The sequence below is a fragment of the Vicugna pacos genome, chromosome 17 (assembly GCF_048564905.1).
Source record: "Vicugna pacos chromosome 17, VicPac4, whole genome shotgun sequence".
Classification (NCBI taxonomy): domain Eukaryota; kingdom Metazoa; phylum Chordata; class Mammalia; order Artiodactyla; family Camelidae; genus Vicugna; species Vicugna pacos.
Genome location: NC_133003.1, coordinates 1,245,916 through 1,263,617, shown reverse-complemented (window position 1 = coordinate 1,263,617; position 17,702 = coordinate 1,245,916). Strand labels below are relative to the sequence as shown.

At 49.8% G+C, this 17,702-nt stretch overlaps 1 protein-coding gene and 1 pseudogene across 1 annotated transcript in view; both read left to right on the top strand.

Moving 5' to 3' along the window:
• Window positions 1-17,702, top strand: part of LOC102526683 (E3 ubiquitin-protein ligase HERC2-like) — a 224,239-nt pseudogene that overhangs the window by 91,569 nt on the left and 114,968 nt on the right.
• Window positions 8,902-17,702, top strand: part of LOC107035221 (adenylate cyclase type 1-like) — a 46,702-nt gene continuing 37,901 nt past the window's right edge. Inside the window, 5 exon segments of the mRNA XM_072940840.1 lie at window positions 8,902-8,987; window positions 10,071-10,191; window positions 10,194-10,231; window positions 14,403-14,544; window positions 15,867-16,022. Of these exon segments, the coding sequence (XP_072796941.1) occupies window positions 8,902-8,987; window positions 10,071-10,191; window positions 10,194-10,231; window positions 14,403-14,544; window positions 15,867-16,022 (543 nt within the window).

Sequence of the window (17,702 nt, the reverse complement as noted above, 5' to 3'; positions counted from 1 at the left end):
GCAGCCTTGGTCCAGGCGGCCACTGTGCTTGTTCCCAGGAGCGAGGCTGTGGTTGGCGCAAAGAAATGCCACCTCCCTGTCGTCCTTCCCATGGACAGGGATGCCGGTGGTTTTGGAGAATCCTAGAGGAGGAGGAAGGGCTTGAGCATGGCCTGTGCTCCATGTGCCCCTGGCTGTCACTTGGGGCCTCCAAGACCTTCGTCCGGCTGTGGGGTGGTGACTGGTGGCCGAGGGCTCTCATTGCTGCTCCAGCGCTTTCCCGGGCCCGCGCCTTCCTCCCCTCCACCAGGAAGCTTGTGGACCAGGTTCCCACTCGGCCCACCGGGGCCTCTCCTCTGAGCATGTGCACAGGAGGGCCTGAGCTCTTTGCCCCATCGTCCGCTTGTCCTCCCAGCAGTTGAGGTCAGCATCGTGGCCCCCCAGGGGTCAGGGCCAAGTCAGTGACTCCCTGGTAAGCGGTGCCACCAGCCTTCCCCTTCGCTGTCCCTGGGACACCCCCAGCTCCAGGTCTCTCACGGTGGCACTTCTCCCCTGCCCCTGAGGAAGGCACAGGGAGTCTTTATAGATTTTCTGCTCATCCTTTGTTAGATGCCTGATTTGCAGATATTTTCTCCCTGATCTGGCTGGTTTGTTCATTTTTGTAACAGTGCTATGTGAAGGGCAGAGTTTCGTTTTTATGCAGTCCACTGATCACTTTCTTCTTTTATGGATGCAGGGCTCCTAGAGGCAGGCATTCCACCAGCTGGCCCTCTCGTGCTGCCTCCTGTCAGCAGACATGGGGCCCGCCCCATCCGGGGCTGGAGAGATGGGCCTCCCTGAGCTGGGTAGGAGGGCATGGGTGGAGATGCTGTCCCCGGGGGAGGCTCTGTGTGGGCCTTTGTTCTCAGGATGAAATGTGTGACCTGGAGGCTCCCTGTCCTGTCCTCTTCCTTCTTTATCTCCTTAGAGTACAACTCCATCTGTCACTTTGCCAGTTTCTTCCATTTTAAAGCAGCTGCTGTGTGTCACCTCGAGCTCGAGGCCCATGCCCTCACCCTGGCCCTGGTGGGGTCTCATCAGCCCTTGTCCCACCTGTGACATCCACTACCCCTTTCCATGTGCACCACTACCCAGGGTGATGTCTCCGTATTCCATGTGTCTCCTGAAATTGAAGATTTGCCTTTTTGTTGTTGTTGTTGTTAAATTTATTTGTAGGTATTTTATTCTTTTTGATGCAGTTGTAAATGTGAGTTCTTTCTTTCTTGTTATTGAAGTATAGTCGGTTTACAATGTTATGTTAATTTCTGATGTACAGCATAGTGATTCAGTTACACACACACACACACACACACACACACATATATATTCCTTTCAGGCTATTATAAGATATCAAATAAAGTTCCCTATGCTATAAAGTAGGACCTTGTTGTTTACCAATTTTATACATAGTGTTAGTATCTGCAAATATAGAAACTTCCAGTGTATCCCTTCACCGTGCCTCCCTTCTGCCACTGGTAACCATAAGTTTGTTTTCTATGTCTGTGAGTCTCTTTCTGTTTTGTAAATAAGTTCATTTTTTGTTTTTGTTTTCTTAGATTCCACATATAAGTGATCTCATATGGTATTTTTCTTTCTCTTTCTGGCTTACTTCCCTTAAAATGATGATCTCCAGGTCCATCCATGTTGCTGCAAATGGCATTGTTTCATTCTTTTTTATGGCCGAGTAGTATTCCATTATATAAATATACCACAGCTTCTTTATCCAGGCATCTGTCAGAGGACATTTAGGTTGTTTCCACGTCTTAGCTATTGTAAATAGTGCTGCTATGAACATTGAGGTGCAGGTATCTTTTTGAATTAGAGTTCCCTTCAGATAAATGCCCAAGAATGGGATTGCTGGATCATAGCATAAGTCTATTTTCAGTTTTTTAAGGAATCTCCATACTGTTTTCCATAATGGCTGGATCAAACTGCATTCCCACCAGCAGTGTAGGAGGGTTCCCTTTTCTCCACTCCCTCTCCAGCATGTATCATTTGTGGACTTCTGAATGATGGCCATTCTGACTGGTGTGAGGTGATACCTCATTGTAGTTTTGATTTGCATTTTTCTGAGAATTAGTGTTATTGAGCATTTTTTCATGTGCCTATTGGCCACTTGTATGTCTTCACTGGAGAAATGTTTGTTTAGCTCTTTTGCCCATTTTCAGATTGGGTTGGTTGTTTTTTGTTACTGAGTTGTATGAACTGTTGTTATATTCTGGAAATGAAGGCTGTGTCAGTCACATCATTTGCAGATATTCCTACTCCTTCGGTTTGGGATTGTTTTCTTAATTGTGCTTTCTGATAGTTAATTGTTAGTATGTAGAAATGAGACAGATTTCTATATATTGATTTTGTATCCTGCAACTTCGCTGAATTCATGTATTAGTTATAACAGTTTTTTGATGGCGTCTTTAGGGTTTTCTGTGTATAATGTCATGTCATTTGCAAACAGAGATAGTTTTCTCTTTTTCCTATTTGGATGTCTTTTATTTCTTTTTCTTGCCTAAATATTTTGGCTAGAACTTCAAAACTATGTTAAATAAAAGTGCCAAGAATGGACATCCGTGTCTTGTTTCCTGATCTTACGGGAAACACTTTCAGCTTTTCACTGGTGAGTATGATGTTAGCCACAGGACTGTCATCCATGGCCTTTATTATGTTGAGTTATGTTCCCTCTATACCTACTTTGAGAGTTTTAATTGTGAAAGGATATTGAATTTTATCAAATGTCTGTTCTGTATCTGTGTTGAGATGACTGTATGATTTTTATTCTTCATTTTATTAATGAGGCTGATCACATTGATTGATTTGTGCATGTTGAACCATCCTTGCATCCCTGGAATGATAATGCTGTATGACCCTTTTAATGCATTGCTAAATTTGGTTTGCAGATTTTTCTGGTGAGGATTTTTGCATCTATGTTCATCAGGCTATTGGCCTGTAATTTTCTTCTCCTAAGACATCCTTGTCCAGTTTCATATCAGGGCAATGCTGGTCTTATAAAATGGGTTTGGAATGGTTCCCTTCTCTTCTACTTTTTGGAAGAGTTTGAGAAGAATTGGTATGAATTATTCTGTGTGTGTTTGGTAGAATTCACCTGTGGAACAGTCAGGTCCTGGGCTTTTCTGTGTTGAGAGGTTTTCAATTACTGATTCAGTCTCCTTCCTAACAGTAGTTTTGTTCAGATTTTTCTATTTCTTCCTGACTTAACCTTGGTAGGTTGTATGTTTCTAGGAATTGACCCATTTCTTCTAGGTTGTTCAGTTTGTTGGTGTGTAAGAGATTTCCCTTCTTATTCACTACTTTGCTCGTTCACCAGGACATATACTAGCATTTGGGATGCTGGATAAAATACTTTCATCAAGAGAAGTGCACGCCTCCAGAGAACAGGTGCTGCACACATTGGAGCCTCATGGTGGGTTGAGTGGAGTAGAAGATGTGTTAGGTGTGTGTGTGTGCACATGGGTATGAGTGTGCTTCTGTGTATATATGTATGTTAGTGTGTACTATGTGTGCTAAAAGTTTTGTATAGGTTTTTTCCATTTTGGTCTGAAGGATAAGTCTGTGGCTTTTTTTCTCATGTTGTCTTTACATGGTATCATAGTAAAGCTGATCTTATACAAATGAGTTTGGGATTATTTCCTCCTGTTCAATTTTTTTGGGAAGAGTTTGTATAGAACTGTGTGATAGAATTCATTGGTGCATGGAATTTTCTTTGTGGAAGTTTTTAAAACAAATTCAATTACTTTAAATAGGGCTAGTCAGGTTATTTAATCTTTTCTTGAATGTAGTTGGTGTTTTTTAACCTTTAAGGAACCTGTCCATTTAATCTAAGTTGTAAAAATTACTAGAACAAAGTTGTTCCCATTATTGCTTTGTTATCCTTTTAATATTTGTAGAATCTGTGATGATGGCACCTCTCCCATTCCTGCTTTTGGGTCATTTGTTTCTTCTTTTCTTTCCTCATCATTCTGGCTAAAGGTTTATCAATTTTGTTGAGTTTTTTTAAAAAGAATTTGCTTTTGAGCAAATTAATATATTTCTCTATTTCTATTTTATTAATATCCTTTCTGATTTTTAGTATTTAGTGTCTTCTGCTAATTTTGGTTTTGATTTTCTGTAATTTCTTAAGGTAAAAGCTGAGGTCATTGATTTTTGATCTTTTTGTCTCTGCTGGTGTAAGTGCTTAGTGCTGTGAACTTCCCCTGGAGTACTGCGTTAGCAGTATCCCAAATTTCTGATATGTTGTGTTTCTATTCTTACTCAGTTCTAAATACTTTATAATTTTTCTTTTGATTTTTTTAGACCCGTGGATTATGAGGATTTTGTCGTTGTTTGCTTATTTCTCTAAGGGTTTTGCAAAGATGTTTCTGTGTTTGACTTCAAATTTAATTTTATTGTGGTTAGAGAACATACTTTTAAAATTTGAATCCCCTTCAATTTATGCCCTAGGATATGATCTACTTTGGTAAAGGGACCTATAGACACTTAAAAATAATGTATATCCTGCTTTTGTAGAATCCTTGTGTTCTGGATGCTCTGTAAATAAAATTAGGCCAGTTGTTTTTTTTTTTTTTTAATGTTTCACAAATTTATTTATTTTTTTTTTCATGTTTCACAAATTTATTTTTTATTTTTATTTTTATTTTTTTTACATTTTTTATTGATTCATAATCATTTTACAGTGTTGTGTCAAATTCCAGTGTTCAGCACAATTTTTCATTCATGGACATATACACACTCATTCTCACATTTTTTTCTCTGTGATTTATCATAACATTTTGTGTATATTTCCCTGTGCTATACAGTGTAATCTTGTTTATCTATTCTACAATTTTGAAATCCCAGTCTATCCCTTCCCACCCTCTACCCCCCCCCGTAACCACAAGTCTGTATTCTCTGTCCATGAGTCTATTTCTGTCCTGTATTTATGCTTTGTTTTTGTTTGTTTGTTTGTTTTTGTTTTTTAGATTCCACATATGAGCGATCTCATGTGGTATTTTCTTTCTCTTTCTGGCTTACTTCACTTAGAATGACATTCTCTAGGATCATCCATGTTGCTGCAAATGGCATTATGTTGTCGGTTTTTATGGCTGAGTAGTATTCCATTGTATAAATATACAACATCTTCTTTATCCAGTCACCTGTTGATGGACATTTAGGTTGTTTCCATGTTTTGGCTATTGTAAATAGTGCTGCTATGAACATTGGGGTGCAGGTGTCATCCTGAAGTAGATTTCCTTCTGGGTACAAGCCCAGGAGTGGGATTCCTGGGTCGCCAGTTGGTTGATAGGGCTCTTCATGGCTTTTGTATCTTTACTGATACCCTGGCTACGTGTTCAGTTACAGAGAGGGGATAGTGAGCTCTCTGACATAGTTATAAATTTTCCTGTTTCTCCTTCCAGTTGTATCAGGTTTTGCTTCACGTACTCTCAAGCTCTGTTACTCCATTTGTAAACATGTAGGATTGTAAAGTCCACTTGATGAATTAACTCTTATCACTAAGAAATGACCCTCTTTATCCTGGTAATCTGCTTTTCGTTGATGTTAATGCAGCTACTCCAACTTTCCTTTGATTACTGTCAGAAGGTGTATCATTTTCTATACTTTTATTTTTGTTTGTGTTTTTTAAAGTGTTTAAAGTGCCTGATTTTCCTTTTTTTTAATTTAATCTGACAACCTCTGATTTTAGTTGGGAATGTTTAGAGTATCTGTACTGCTGCTGTGGTCAGGTTTAAGTCTCTCATCTTGCTTTTTGCTTTTGGTTTGTCTTGTCCATTCTTTGTTTTGCTTGTTTTTGTTTCTGATACTTTTAACGTCCACTGTGTTCTATGACTCCATTTTTGCTTCCTTTGTTGGCTTATTGGTTATAATTGTTTTGTCGTTTTAGTGGTTGCCTTGGTGCCTGGGAGGGATATCTTTAATTTACAACCATCTTCTTAATGGGGTTTATTATACTGCACACATCACCTACAGTATCTGAAGGCATGTCACGTGACATGTGTTTGTTACTTCCTTTTTGGCATTTGTGAACTTCTTGCTATACATTTCACTTTTTCTTGTTAGGAATTCCATTCTACAATATTACTATGTTTGTTTACACAACCAGTTCCCTTTTAAAGAGATTGAAATAAGTCTTTCATACCTGTTATTAAGTCTAAAGTTGTTTTGCTTGCTGCACTACAGGCCAATAAATTGGGAGAGGAGGTGTTGGGGCAAGGAATAAACACTTTATTTGGGAAATCTGGCAGACCAAGGAGATGGCCAACTAATGTCCTGGAGAACCATCTTCCCCAAGTCAGAATTCAGGTTCCTTTTGTACTAAAAAGGGGAGGGGGTGTGGTTGGTTGTTGCAAACTTCTAGGTGCAGGAATTCTTCTTGGAATTCTTTGTTCTTGCAGCCATCCACCTCAGTCAGGTCAGGGTGTCCCTGTAAAACCTCCAACAAAACAAATGTTATTTCCTATTCTGCAACTTGTTATCTTTATATGAATGGAAAAGTGTTAGTATCCTTAAAGGTCAGAGCCTTCAGAATAGGCTCTCCTGTCTGTTTCAGGCTCTAGGCAACATTGTTTTACAAAAGGCGCAGAACCAGCAAGACTGAGCCAGGAAACAGGGCACAGGGTTAAAGCCAAAGGAACAGATCTAATATGGAGTCAGATTTGTTCTTTTCTACTACATACCTACTCCTTGGGCTTCCATTTCTGTGTGTCTTCATTCGTTCTTTATTCAGGGTAGTCTATATGTGCCATAGTTCCATGTTGTTTTTTTTCTGTCTAAATAATTTCCTATAACGGCTCTTACTGTGTGTGTCTGCTGGTGATGAACTCTTTCAGCTTTTATATTTCTGAAAGAACCCTTTATATTGCCTTTATTTTTCTTTTTGAATTTCTTTCTGCTGGATATAGAATCCTAGGTGCCCAGATGTTCCCCGTAGAACTTTAAAGATGCTGCTATATTGTTTCTCACATGATAGTCAGCGAGCAGTCTCCTGTCAGCTTTGTTCCTCTGTATGAAATATGTCTTTTTTCTGTGTGCTTTTAAGATTCTGTCTTGGTCACTGGTTTTAAGCAGTTTGATTTTGATGTGCCTTGCTGTGGTTTTCTTCATGTGTCTTGTGCTTGCAGGTTAGTGAGCTTCATGCATCTGTAGGCTTATAGTTTCACAGTATTTGGGGGAAAACCCCTCAATTACCCTTTAACATACTTTTTCTGCCCCTCCCCCTCCTCTAGGGACATCAGTTCCACCTGCATCAGGATGAGTATCTTTTTGTTATTTGTGGGTGGGGTGGGCGTATGTCTTTTTCTTTCCGTTTCATTTTGGACAGTTTGTACGGCTGTGCCGTCAAGTTCACTGATCTTTGCATCTGCACCGAATAACCTGCCACGTCTCCATCCGGTACAGCTTTCGTCCCTGACATTACAGTCTCATCTCTAAAGTTCAGTTTGGATTTTTTTTCTCTTCTTGTTGATGTAACTGTGAGGAGGCTTAAAATTAAGATGGCCTCGTTCCCTTCTAATTTATTGCTTTTTTCCTCTTTTCTTCTGTGCATTCATGTGTGTTTTAGACATGAATGTCTAAAACACACATGTTTTAATCTGCTTGCGTCTTATTCTGAGGAGCACCTGAGACGTGCCTGTCTTGTGTCCGAGTGCCCAGGGTGCAGGGTGTGGTGACCCCATGAGCACAGGCTTGGAAATTACAGGCAGGTGATCCAAACACAGCTTCCTTTAAAAGGTCCCTGCCGGGCAGTTAGACAAACACAGTGTGTTTGTCTTTGTCTTCGTAGGAGCTGACGGTTTATTTGCCCCGATCCCTGGCTAAGGGCCACAGATACGCACTGAGTCTTTGACATTTCCCCCATTTTAGATCCATTTTAGATCTGTGTTTGCTCTGAAGTCCGTGTGTATTTGGGGCACTGGCCACATCCTTTGACTTTATGGAACAACACCTGTCCTGGGCTCAGCCTTGCTCTACCACCACCTGTCAGGAACGAGGCCCTTCTCTGGATGTCAGTTTTCTCAGCGGGCAAGGGAACTGGCCGGGCACAGCAGCCCTCCCTCTGGCTGGTTCCAGGAGGCTGCGGAGCAGCGAGAGTCCTCGGTGTGTCAGCGGCAGAGACGAGCCTGAGTGCCAGTGGACTTCTTCTCAGCCGGGCCCCAGGGGCTAGTCGTGGCCCCATTCTCAGGGGTGACAGACAGATGAGAACACAGTCCTTAGCTCTGGTCACGACCCCAGAAATCCTTCGAGGACTGTTTCCCAGTGAGAGTGGGTCACACTGCTGTCAGTCCTCTGCCCCGACGTGGCTGTCACATGGCACAGCACAAGGGACGCATGGGATTTTGGACAGTGCGGGTGGCTGATCTGCTTCATCATGGGACCTGGCCATTGTGTTGAACCTTCAATTCCTGAAAGATGGCTGTTATGACCTGTGTTGGTGAGGGCATTATTTTTCAGTTAATCTGTGTTATTAGGGATGCTTCTGAAAGGGACCCCAGAAGGTGGCCTGTGGGCTGGAGCTCCCTACCCAGAGTTCCAAGCACACTCAGGTGTGTTCACGTCCATCCTTCCCGTATGCCGTCCTTCCTCCTCCTCAGGAGGCTTCCCCCCCGGGCTTGGTTCAGAGGCTCATGCCTTGGTGCCGACATCCCGGTCCTGTGAGCTGCTCAGAGCTGGGTTCTAACTTATGCAGGTGACAAAGAGACGACATAGAGGCTCATGCCATAGAAGGCAACTCTGTCACTCACAGTCCTGGAGAGGAAGGGTCACGCCAGGCCTCCCGGGGCCACAGGGGAGCAGAGGGAACTGGGAGAGCGTGGCCTGGGCTTTATCAGGGTTTCCACGGGAAAAAGGGGTAAGGCAGACATAGGGTTGGACAGTATGGATGATGAGAGCTCTGGGCTGCAGGGTATTCTCTGCTGTCTGGCCCCTGCCCTGGAGATTAGGGTGGGGATCGTGGCCAGAGAGTGAGTGTCCACAGAGGAGGCGTGGGCTCTGATCCGTCGGTGGAATAGGAACGAGCTGTTTCATGTCCCCAGGAATAAGCCTTTTGGGGGAAAAGTGGAAAATACAGGAAAACAGCATCAGAGGGCATCACTGTGGCCGTGGTGCGTGCCCTGAGCTCTGACTGTGCCACCAAAGGCGTGTCATGCGCCTCCTGCTTTCACTTCACTGTGGGCGTCGTGGAGTTGGAGGAACTGTGTGGGGCGCCCTCAGGGGCCCCTGAGAGGATTTCTGAGCACAACCCTCCTCCACCACTGCGGTGAATCTCTTTACAAGGAGCCTTTAAAGCCATCTCCCATTACCTTGCGCAAGTGCTCCTGGGATGCTGCCCCCACCTCCGAGGGTGGTCGCGCCCGGGGCCTCGCCGGAGGACTTGGAGCTGCTGTGTCCCCAGCTGGGGCTGGAGCCCAGGGTCGTGAGTGGCTGGGGAGGTGGGGTGCGTGCCGAGCCCTGCAGTCTGATCTTGGCGTTTGCACATTATCTTGTTTCTCCCACAAGTGACTGAGACACAGTTTGCAGCCCACGGAGTCCATCTGTTGTTCAAGGCAGGTTTGCAGAGCCTTGGGCCACCCTGCAGGCTGGGTCTGCAGCCCACCCTCTCAGTCAGGGGCCCAGGGTCAGAGCTTGCCTGTTCCCAGGGCTTCTGGGACTGTTAGATGCTCCCCGTGGCTCTCATGCGGGCCTTTGGCTAGCAAGCAGGCGTGAGCACCCTGCCCAGGGCAGTGGTGCACAGAGATGGCTTGGGGTCCTGGGATTGGAACCCTGGGCTCATTTCCCTTCAGGGCTGCCCTGGGTGGGGAGGGGAAAGGGGGGGTCTGATGCATTGTGAGAGGGCCAGTGGCCAGGGAGGTGCAGGGAGCCAGCCCGGAGCAGTTCATAGTTCAGGGGTTGGGCTGATGAGGTCAGGAGACCCCCATGCTCCTTCTCTGGGCACCATGCCCGGCCTCACAGCAGGGGCAGCACAAGGCCCGGCTTTCCTGTCCTCGTGCCGTCCCGGGAGCAGACAGTGGGGACCCATCCCCACGTCCTGTGTCTGTTGGCTGCAGGTCCGTGGCCGAGGCCACTGAGGTGGACCTGAACATGCATGTGGGGCTGCACACCGGCAGGGTCCCCTGCGGGGTCCTGGGCCTGCGCAAGTGGCAGTACGATATGTGGTCCAACGATGTGACACCCTGGCCAACATCATGGAAGCCGCCGGCCTGCCTAGGTGAGTCTGGGACCCTGAGGGCAGGTGTGGGGGATTCTGATCCGACCTTCTGTGTGGGGATCTGGGAAGCCTGGCCATCTTGGCCCCCCACCAACATGGAGGAGACTTTCTCTGGGCTGATTTCAGGCACCTGACCCCATGAACCCCACAGAAAGCAGGCGAGAGGGCCCTGGAGGAGGAGACTGGAGGCGGGGGCGGTGTGCCGGGCTCAGAGCTGTCCGGAGTGCTGACGGCCTCGTCGCACTTGGCTTCTTTCTCAGACTCTGAGGGGAACGTGCTGTGGCTTCAGAGCCCCTCTGGGGAAGTTACAGGTTTCCTCCTAGAACGGGGATGAGTTCTCAATGGTCTGTGCACTTCTGATGCGTTCTAACTACATTTGCCTTCTCTGGGCTCATTTTCTTCAAACCTTTCACAAAGCCGAGGCATAGTATACTGTATGAAAAAACAAAACAAAACAAAACAAAACAAAAAACTACAGAAGCTCCCCTTCCTCCCCTAGCTGGGGGCCGAAGGACATTGATGTGGCTGCAGGAAAGGGGGCTCTGAGGCTCACGCTCGAGGTCCTGCCATCCTGATTTCCTCCCCTTAGAGGAGATCACAGGACGTGCTCACATCTACTGCAGAGACCAGCAGTGGCTCCCAGGTGCTGGAGTTGAGCGTTAGACACCTGCACACCCACGTCCGCTTCTGCACACGTCCTGTGAACGTCAGGGCAAAGCTCTGCGCCCTCTGCTCTGGCCTCTCTGACCTTCGCTGCCTGCCCTCACCCCACGGCCTGTTCTCACCCTGCAGGCCTGGCGTCCTCTGGGCACATCCTTCCCTCTCCCTCCCGGCCTGACCTCAGAGGAGGTGGTTGAAACACACAGCCCTTTCCCTGTGCCGAGGCCCTGAGCTCGGCTGGGGACAGCCAGGATCCAGCGGTGCTCGCTCTGGACAGCGGCTGCTAACCACATGAAAGGAAGGCTTACTGGAACCACAGTAGTCGCAAGCATGGAAGTTAGAATCCAACAGCAGAAAAAGGGAGGTGGGAGCTCAGAATCATCTTGAATACCACAGCTGAGCCAGCCATGGGAGTGGCCACAGCATTTCTAAATGGGCTCAAAAACCACACCATTTTTGTCTGTATCCCGGGCTGCCTCTGAGCGTCCCCTTGTGGGGGGACTCTCGCAGCCACTGACCCCTTCCTGCCAGCCCCCCACTCCCCTGTCCTCCACCCTTCAGCACAGGGTCTTGGGGGGTTGCTGTAAGCACCCTCTCACTGTCTCTGCCCCTCCCGCTCTGGCAGCCAGAGCGACCGCCCACTGACAGCACTCCTGCCGCCCCACTGTGCCGCACAAATACCTGACCCTTAGCTGGCTAGGTGGTGACAGGAGCTGCCCACCTCTCTCCTCTGCCTCCCTGCTGAGGTCCTGTGCGTTCCATCTGCCCTGCAGCTCCACAGTTCAGGACAAGCACAGATTTCCCACCGCTAGGCAGCCCCTCCCCCGGCCCTTCGCCTGGCCAGCGCCTTTTTCAAGTTCAGACTGACCAGCTTCTCTTCCCTTGTTCCACCTACCAGACCTGCAGGAGGGGCTGCCTCCTCCCTGCCCTGTTCTCTGCTTCTTCCCTTCTCTCCTCCACCCCACCCATCTCTGAAAGATGGTCCCCCACCCACCACCAAAGAAATGCCGCCAGCCTGGAGCACGGTGTTACGGAGCGCATGTCGTGTGCAGGCGCTGTTCCAGGAGGTGGGCTTTGGCAGCAGAGACAGACCCCGGCCCTGGTGGAGTTCATGCTCTTGGGGGGCCACAGGGAACACTACAGGGAATGCAGAAGAGGGGAGCATGACACAGGGCGGGGCGGTGTTAATCAACACAGAGCTGGGCTTGGGGCCCTGAGCCTGGGGGTCCTTTATCACCTGTCAGGCCAGGTCTCCCCAGCACTGAGGTGAGAGGTCGGTCAGGGGCTGGGCAGAGGTCTGGGCCGGAGGTTGAGTGTAGGGGGGGGTCACAGGCACTCGGGGCACTGACGCCCTGGAAACTCCGTGCCAATCATGACAGAGATGATGATGAAGGGTCAAGCCTGGGCCCCAGGTCCCTGAGAGAAGGGGAGCAGGGAGAGGTGGGGACGGTTAGAGGGAGCACGGGCAGCCGGAAGGAGTGTGCCCCCGGAGGAGGAAGGGCCGTCAGCTGTGTTCAGCACTGCTCTTTTGCAGCAAAATGAGGACTGGACACCAGGTCAGGTGCATGGGGCCAGCGGTGGCCTCAGCAGAGGGATCAGGGCACCAGGAGGGCAAAAGCATGGGTGCTTCCAGGGAGGCAGCGCACTGCAGGTCTCCCAGGCAGGGAGGCGGGAGGAGCAGAGGGAAGCTGGCCGGGGAGGGGCTGCTGGGAAGCTGCCTGATGGTGGGGACAGGGGCTACCGAGCCCGCCCTCCCCAGTGCCTTTAGGGGCCTGGCACACCTGGCATGTGCATCCCTCAGGGTCCTGCCCCGCCCTTGGGTTGGGGGCAGTGATAGGGGTTTTCTAGTAACCTGAGACCCCCCAGGCCCCTGGAGATGACATCCACCCCCAGGAGGTGACATCCACCCTCAGGCTTCTCACCGTTTCCTCACTTTGCCTCGCTTTAGGATTGCTGTTTCTTGCGTTAACTTGTAATGTGATTTTTTTTCTTTTGCTTGCTTTATCCACCCAACCATCCATTCTCCATACTTCCTTCCATCCACGGGAGGAATGAATCACCACTGTGTCTTTACCCCACCCTCTCATGCTGGGACTCCTGAGACTCAGTTCATGGGCTCCTTCCCAAGGCCATAGGCCCTGGGTGGTTGTCTTGGAGAGGCCAAGGCCAGGGAGGGGTCTGCTCCTTGCATGGTGACAGCTTCCAGCTTCTTGGTAGCAGGAGACCACACACCCTGCTCTGCTGCCCCAAGCACATGCAGCTCCTGGTCTTCCCCAAACCGGTGTGCTGGGTGCGTGTTCCAGGCTGCCTAGAAGCAGGTGAAATTGGATCCTGAGCAAATGCTCCTCCCCACCCTCAGGGGCCCTCAGGCCAGAACCAGCTCCAGCATATGGTGGGCCCCCCGCCGCAGGCCTCATGTCTCCCCACCCCTGCCATCGTGGACAGGACAGTCTCATAAGTAAGTGGGCCTCTGGTGCCAGGGACCTTGGAGGTGGCAGACACTGGGCATCGCCACCCTCCCTCCCCAGGGAAGGTGCACTCCCATGGCTGACTGTCTCCACTCCCACCGCACGTGCTGGTGAGTGATCGCCCCTGGTGAGGGCAGCGCTCACTAGTGAGGGGGCTCTGTCCCCCTTAGTGTCCTTGCTGCTCAGGACCAGCCAGGCCCCCAGTTTCTCCGCGGGTCCAGAGTGGGACCTTGGGTGCCGTCCGTTCCCACTATGTGCATTTAGGGCCGCCTCGCCCGAGACTCCTCCTCTTTCCCAGGCCTGGGATGCTCTGTACTGAACGCCATGGCTGACATTCCTGTCTCCCTGTGGGCCCTTCAGCTCAGCAGCAGGAGTGCCGTCCATCTCTGTTGTGGAAGCAAAGGAAGAAGGGAGGGAGGACCAGTGAATGCATGAGCAGACACCCACTCATTTCTGAAGACTGTTGGTGCCTGGGGCCCTTTTGCAGTTCAGGGCCAGGCTGATGGGGAGACAGAGTCCCAAGTGCTCTCAGAGCCAGCCATGGGGGGACACTCACTCCTGCCTTGGCGCCCTGCATGTCTGCCCCTCCCCATTCCCCCATCCCCAAGGCTGGCAAGGATTTCAGGAGATTGTGCAGAGATGCGAGGACTTAGGCTCAGGCCTTACTAAGGGGCGGGAGCTCAGGCTGCGTGTCTAGGTCATATGGGATCGATTTCTGCTCAGGTTGCGCTAACGGTGAGGATTTCTTCTGTCGCCAGAAAACTCACTTGGGGGAGTGTGAATGCCACCCACAGGGTACTGTTCCCACCTGCCCCCCGTTGTGTGGAGGCAGCGTGGGCCTGATGTTGGACCGGGTCCTCCCACCCTGCAGGTTTCGGGGACAGACTGCCAACTGGGGAGGGGCCTCACTTCTCCCCTCACCTGGCCGCCCTCTCCTTCCCCATCGTCTCTACTGAATCCTGACACTTGCTTCTTGTCTCCCTCTGGCCCCTACTCTCCTCTGCCTGAATGTTCCTTCCAAATCTCTGCCTCCTTTTCTGTAGGAAGGTTCACATCACAAAGACCACCCCGGCGTGCCTGAATGGTGACTGTGAGGTGGAGCCGGGCCATGAACACGAGAGGAACAGTTTTCTGAAAACTCATAATATCGAGACTTTTTTTATCGTGCCCTCACAAAGGCGAAAGGTAGGTTCCAGAACCCTTCCTGTGCTGCACCTTCTCAAAGACTTAACGGCTCCTTTTTTCTCTTCAGATCACTGCTTCTCAGGCCTTGAGCTCTGTGCACACTGCAGGGTGTCCCCACTAACCTTGTTCCTGGGCCCAGCCTTAGCACGTGGGGAGGGCAGTAGGGGAGGGCAGTGGGACTTAACTTGAGTTCAAGGCCCTGGGGACCTCAAGGGCTGGGCCATCCTGCATCCTCCTGCACCTCCCCTCTGCCTCTCCTGTAATCAGGTTTGAGAACCCTCTGCAGGAAGTCAGGGGTGGGGTGCCCTATGAATTGAGAGATCTGTGCACACAGAAAGGCTTGTGACCATCGTGTGTGGGGCGCTGGAGGTCACTCTGTCAAGGGAATGTGACCTGGACACGATCAAGGGTGACTGAGCCACTTCCAGGGCTCAGGTGAGGGGCGCTGGGCTCAGGTGGCCCCAGTGCTCCTTCAGGACACAAGTAGGTTGGATACAAGGTAAAACTTTTGAGTTTTGCTGCCTGGTGCATTCTCGGTCCCTGGGATGCAGTGGTACTCACGTGACATGGGGACCGTGGACGGGAGTGGCACTGGCCAGGAGAGAGAAGTGGGGCTCAGAGGGGTCAGGCAGGCATGGTGAGCTGAGTCCTGGAAAAGGGAGTCAGTGTGCAGGCAGACTGCAGGTGTGAGCATGGCCGGGAGGAGAGCTCGGGGAGAGGTTTGGGTGACCAGCGGGGGTCAAACTGGGGACCTGGGAGCGAAGAGCAGGGGCCGAGGAGGGAGGCCTGTGGGCCACTGCAGGGATGCAGGAGGTTCTGAGCCAGAGAGGGAGCCTCGGTGCCCTGCAGGGATGCTACCCTACGCGTCATGCAGAATCAAGCACCAGTGTCAGGCATGGCTGCGGTTTGGGGGTGAGCAGGGTGACGAGGTCTGTACAAGGAGCAGCCCCTTTGGAGAAGTTTGGGATGAGGAGAGAGAAAAAGGCAAAAGGCAAAAGGGGAGTCTGCGGGAAGGCCCCCGGGGGCTCATGGGTGACATTCATCAGCCTCATGCTGACCCAGCTGGGAGAGGTCCCTGAATCCACACGAGTCTGAATCCACCCCGGATTCACCATCAATCTGGCTTTCAGAGGCCTTGTGGGTATCTGAGAGCTGTGTGTTTGGAACTGGGTTGCTGGTTCTGCTCCCTGCTGTGTCTGGCGAGCAGCAGGCCTTGAGCAGGTGGCTGTGACCTCCCTGCTTGTCACATTCGTGCTCCCTTCCCGACAGGCAGGACGAGTGTGTCCACTCACAGCATTTCTCTTTGCCCCACGTCTGCACAGGTATTTCCAGGGCTGATTCTCTCGGACATAAAACTGGCCAGAAGGATGAAGTTCAAGACCGTGTGCTGCCTGCTGGTGCAGCTCATGCACTGCCGGAAGATGTTCAAGGCTGAGATCCCTTCCTCCAATGTCATGACCTGTGAGGACGATGACAAGGTAGGTCAGCCCCAGTGTGCAGGGACACGGCAGACACCAGTTGGGACCGCATTTTCCACATATCCTCTTGGCGTTGTGTTACCAAGTCCAAACTCGTTCTGTTCGCCATACGACAGGCCGGTAAATAGGGAGATGAGGTGTTGGGGCAAGGAGTAGCGGCTTTATTCAGAAAGCTGACAGACCGAAAGGATGACAGACGAATGTCCTGGAGAACCATCCTTTTCAGAATTCAGGCTCCTTTTATGCTAAAAGGGGAGGGGTGTGGTTGATTGTTGCAGACTTCTTGGTGCAGGAATTCTTTGCTCTTGTTATCTGTCCGCGTGGGTCAGGTCATGGTGTCCCTGTAAACCTCCAGTAAAACAAATGTATTTTCTATCCTGCAACTTGTTATCTTTATGTAAGTGCAAGAGTGTTAATATCTGAAAACGATCAGAGTCTAGAGAATAGACTTCCTGACTATTTCAGGCAGATCTAATATGGAGTCAGATCTGTTTCTTTTCTATTACAATCTGCGCTCCAGCCCCTGCCCTTCCACTGACGCCTGTGCCTCCTAAACATTCTCTCTTTCCCCATCATTTTGTGTTCACGGGTCTGCATGGCAGTGACTGATTGCCTGTTTCCTGAGGTTACATTGCCACCTTCTGCACTCCTGTTTTCTCTGCCTTGTTGGTTTTATGCCTTTGAAAGGAATTTCATCACTTTTTCAAACCTTTTCAGGAAGCAGCAAACTCCTGCTGTCTCACTTGTAGTGCCTTATCATAGAGGGATTTTTTTTGTGACTTTGCTTTTGAGTTCATATTTGGGAAAACTTAATTTGGAAATCCCTTAAGAGCTCTGATGATGGTGAACTCCCTCAAGAAGACTGGCCTTTCCTCTGTCAGCCATGCCGGTGGCTTTAAACTAAATGCTTGTGGTTTTGATACAGGAAAATTGTGGAGCAAGAGGATGGCCGTGTCCCAGGTCTCAGTTGAGTCCCTATGATGTGCCTTGCTGAGTGTGGGTCCTTGGCTTCACTCAGGAAAGAATTCAAGAGTGAGCCACAGCTGAGTGAAGGTAGATTCATTCAGAGAGAGATACACTTCAGAGACAGAGTGCAGGCCGTCACGATGAGAAGGGAGAGTGATCACGAGGTGCGGGGTTGTCAGTTTTTATGGGCTTGGTAACTTCATATGCTAACAGGTGGCAGGATTATTCCAACTACTTTGGGGAAGGGGCGGGGATTCCCAGGAATCAGACCACTGCGCACCCTCTCACAGCCTTGAAACAGTCCTGGCCCCCATGGGAGGGCCAATTATCATGTGATTGTATTTTAATAAGTGTAGATTGAAGCTTGAGGTCCAGTGGGAGATGAATCTTCCACCTTCTTGGTGCTAATTGCTGTGTCTTTCTTTTAATGGCTGTGCCCTACCCCCTTCCCTCCGGTCTCAGTTTCTAGAAGTCTCAGGTGGGGAAGCTGGCCCCAGATGGCAGGCAGGTGCAGACACACTGCTGGGGTCCTCCGGGACAGAGCTGGGTCTGAGACAGGCCAGCTTTTTCGCCTTCCCCAGTGCACGGTCTCCCCTGGTCAATATTTGCTGATGGAGCCTCTCAGGGCCTGGGGTTCAGCCAGAGGGCTTCAACCTCCCTGCCCATCTTGCTCAGGCCCCAGCTTTTCTGTGAGAGCCCGGGAAACATTAAAGG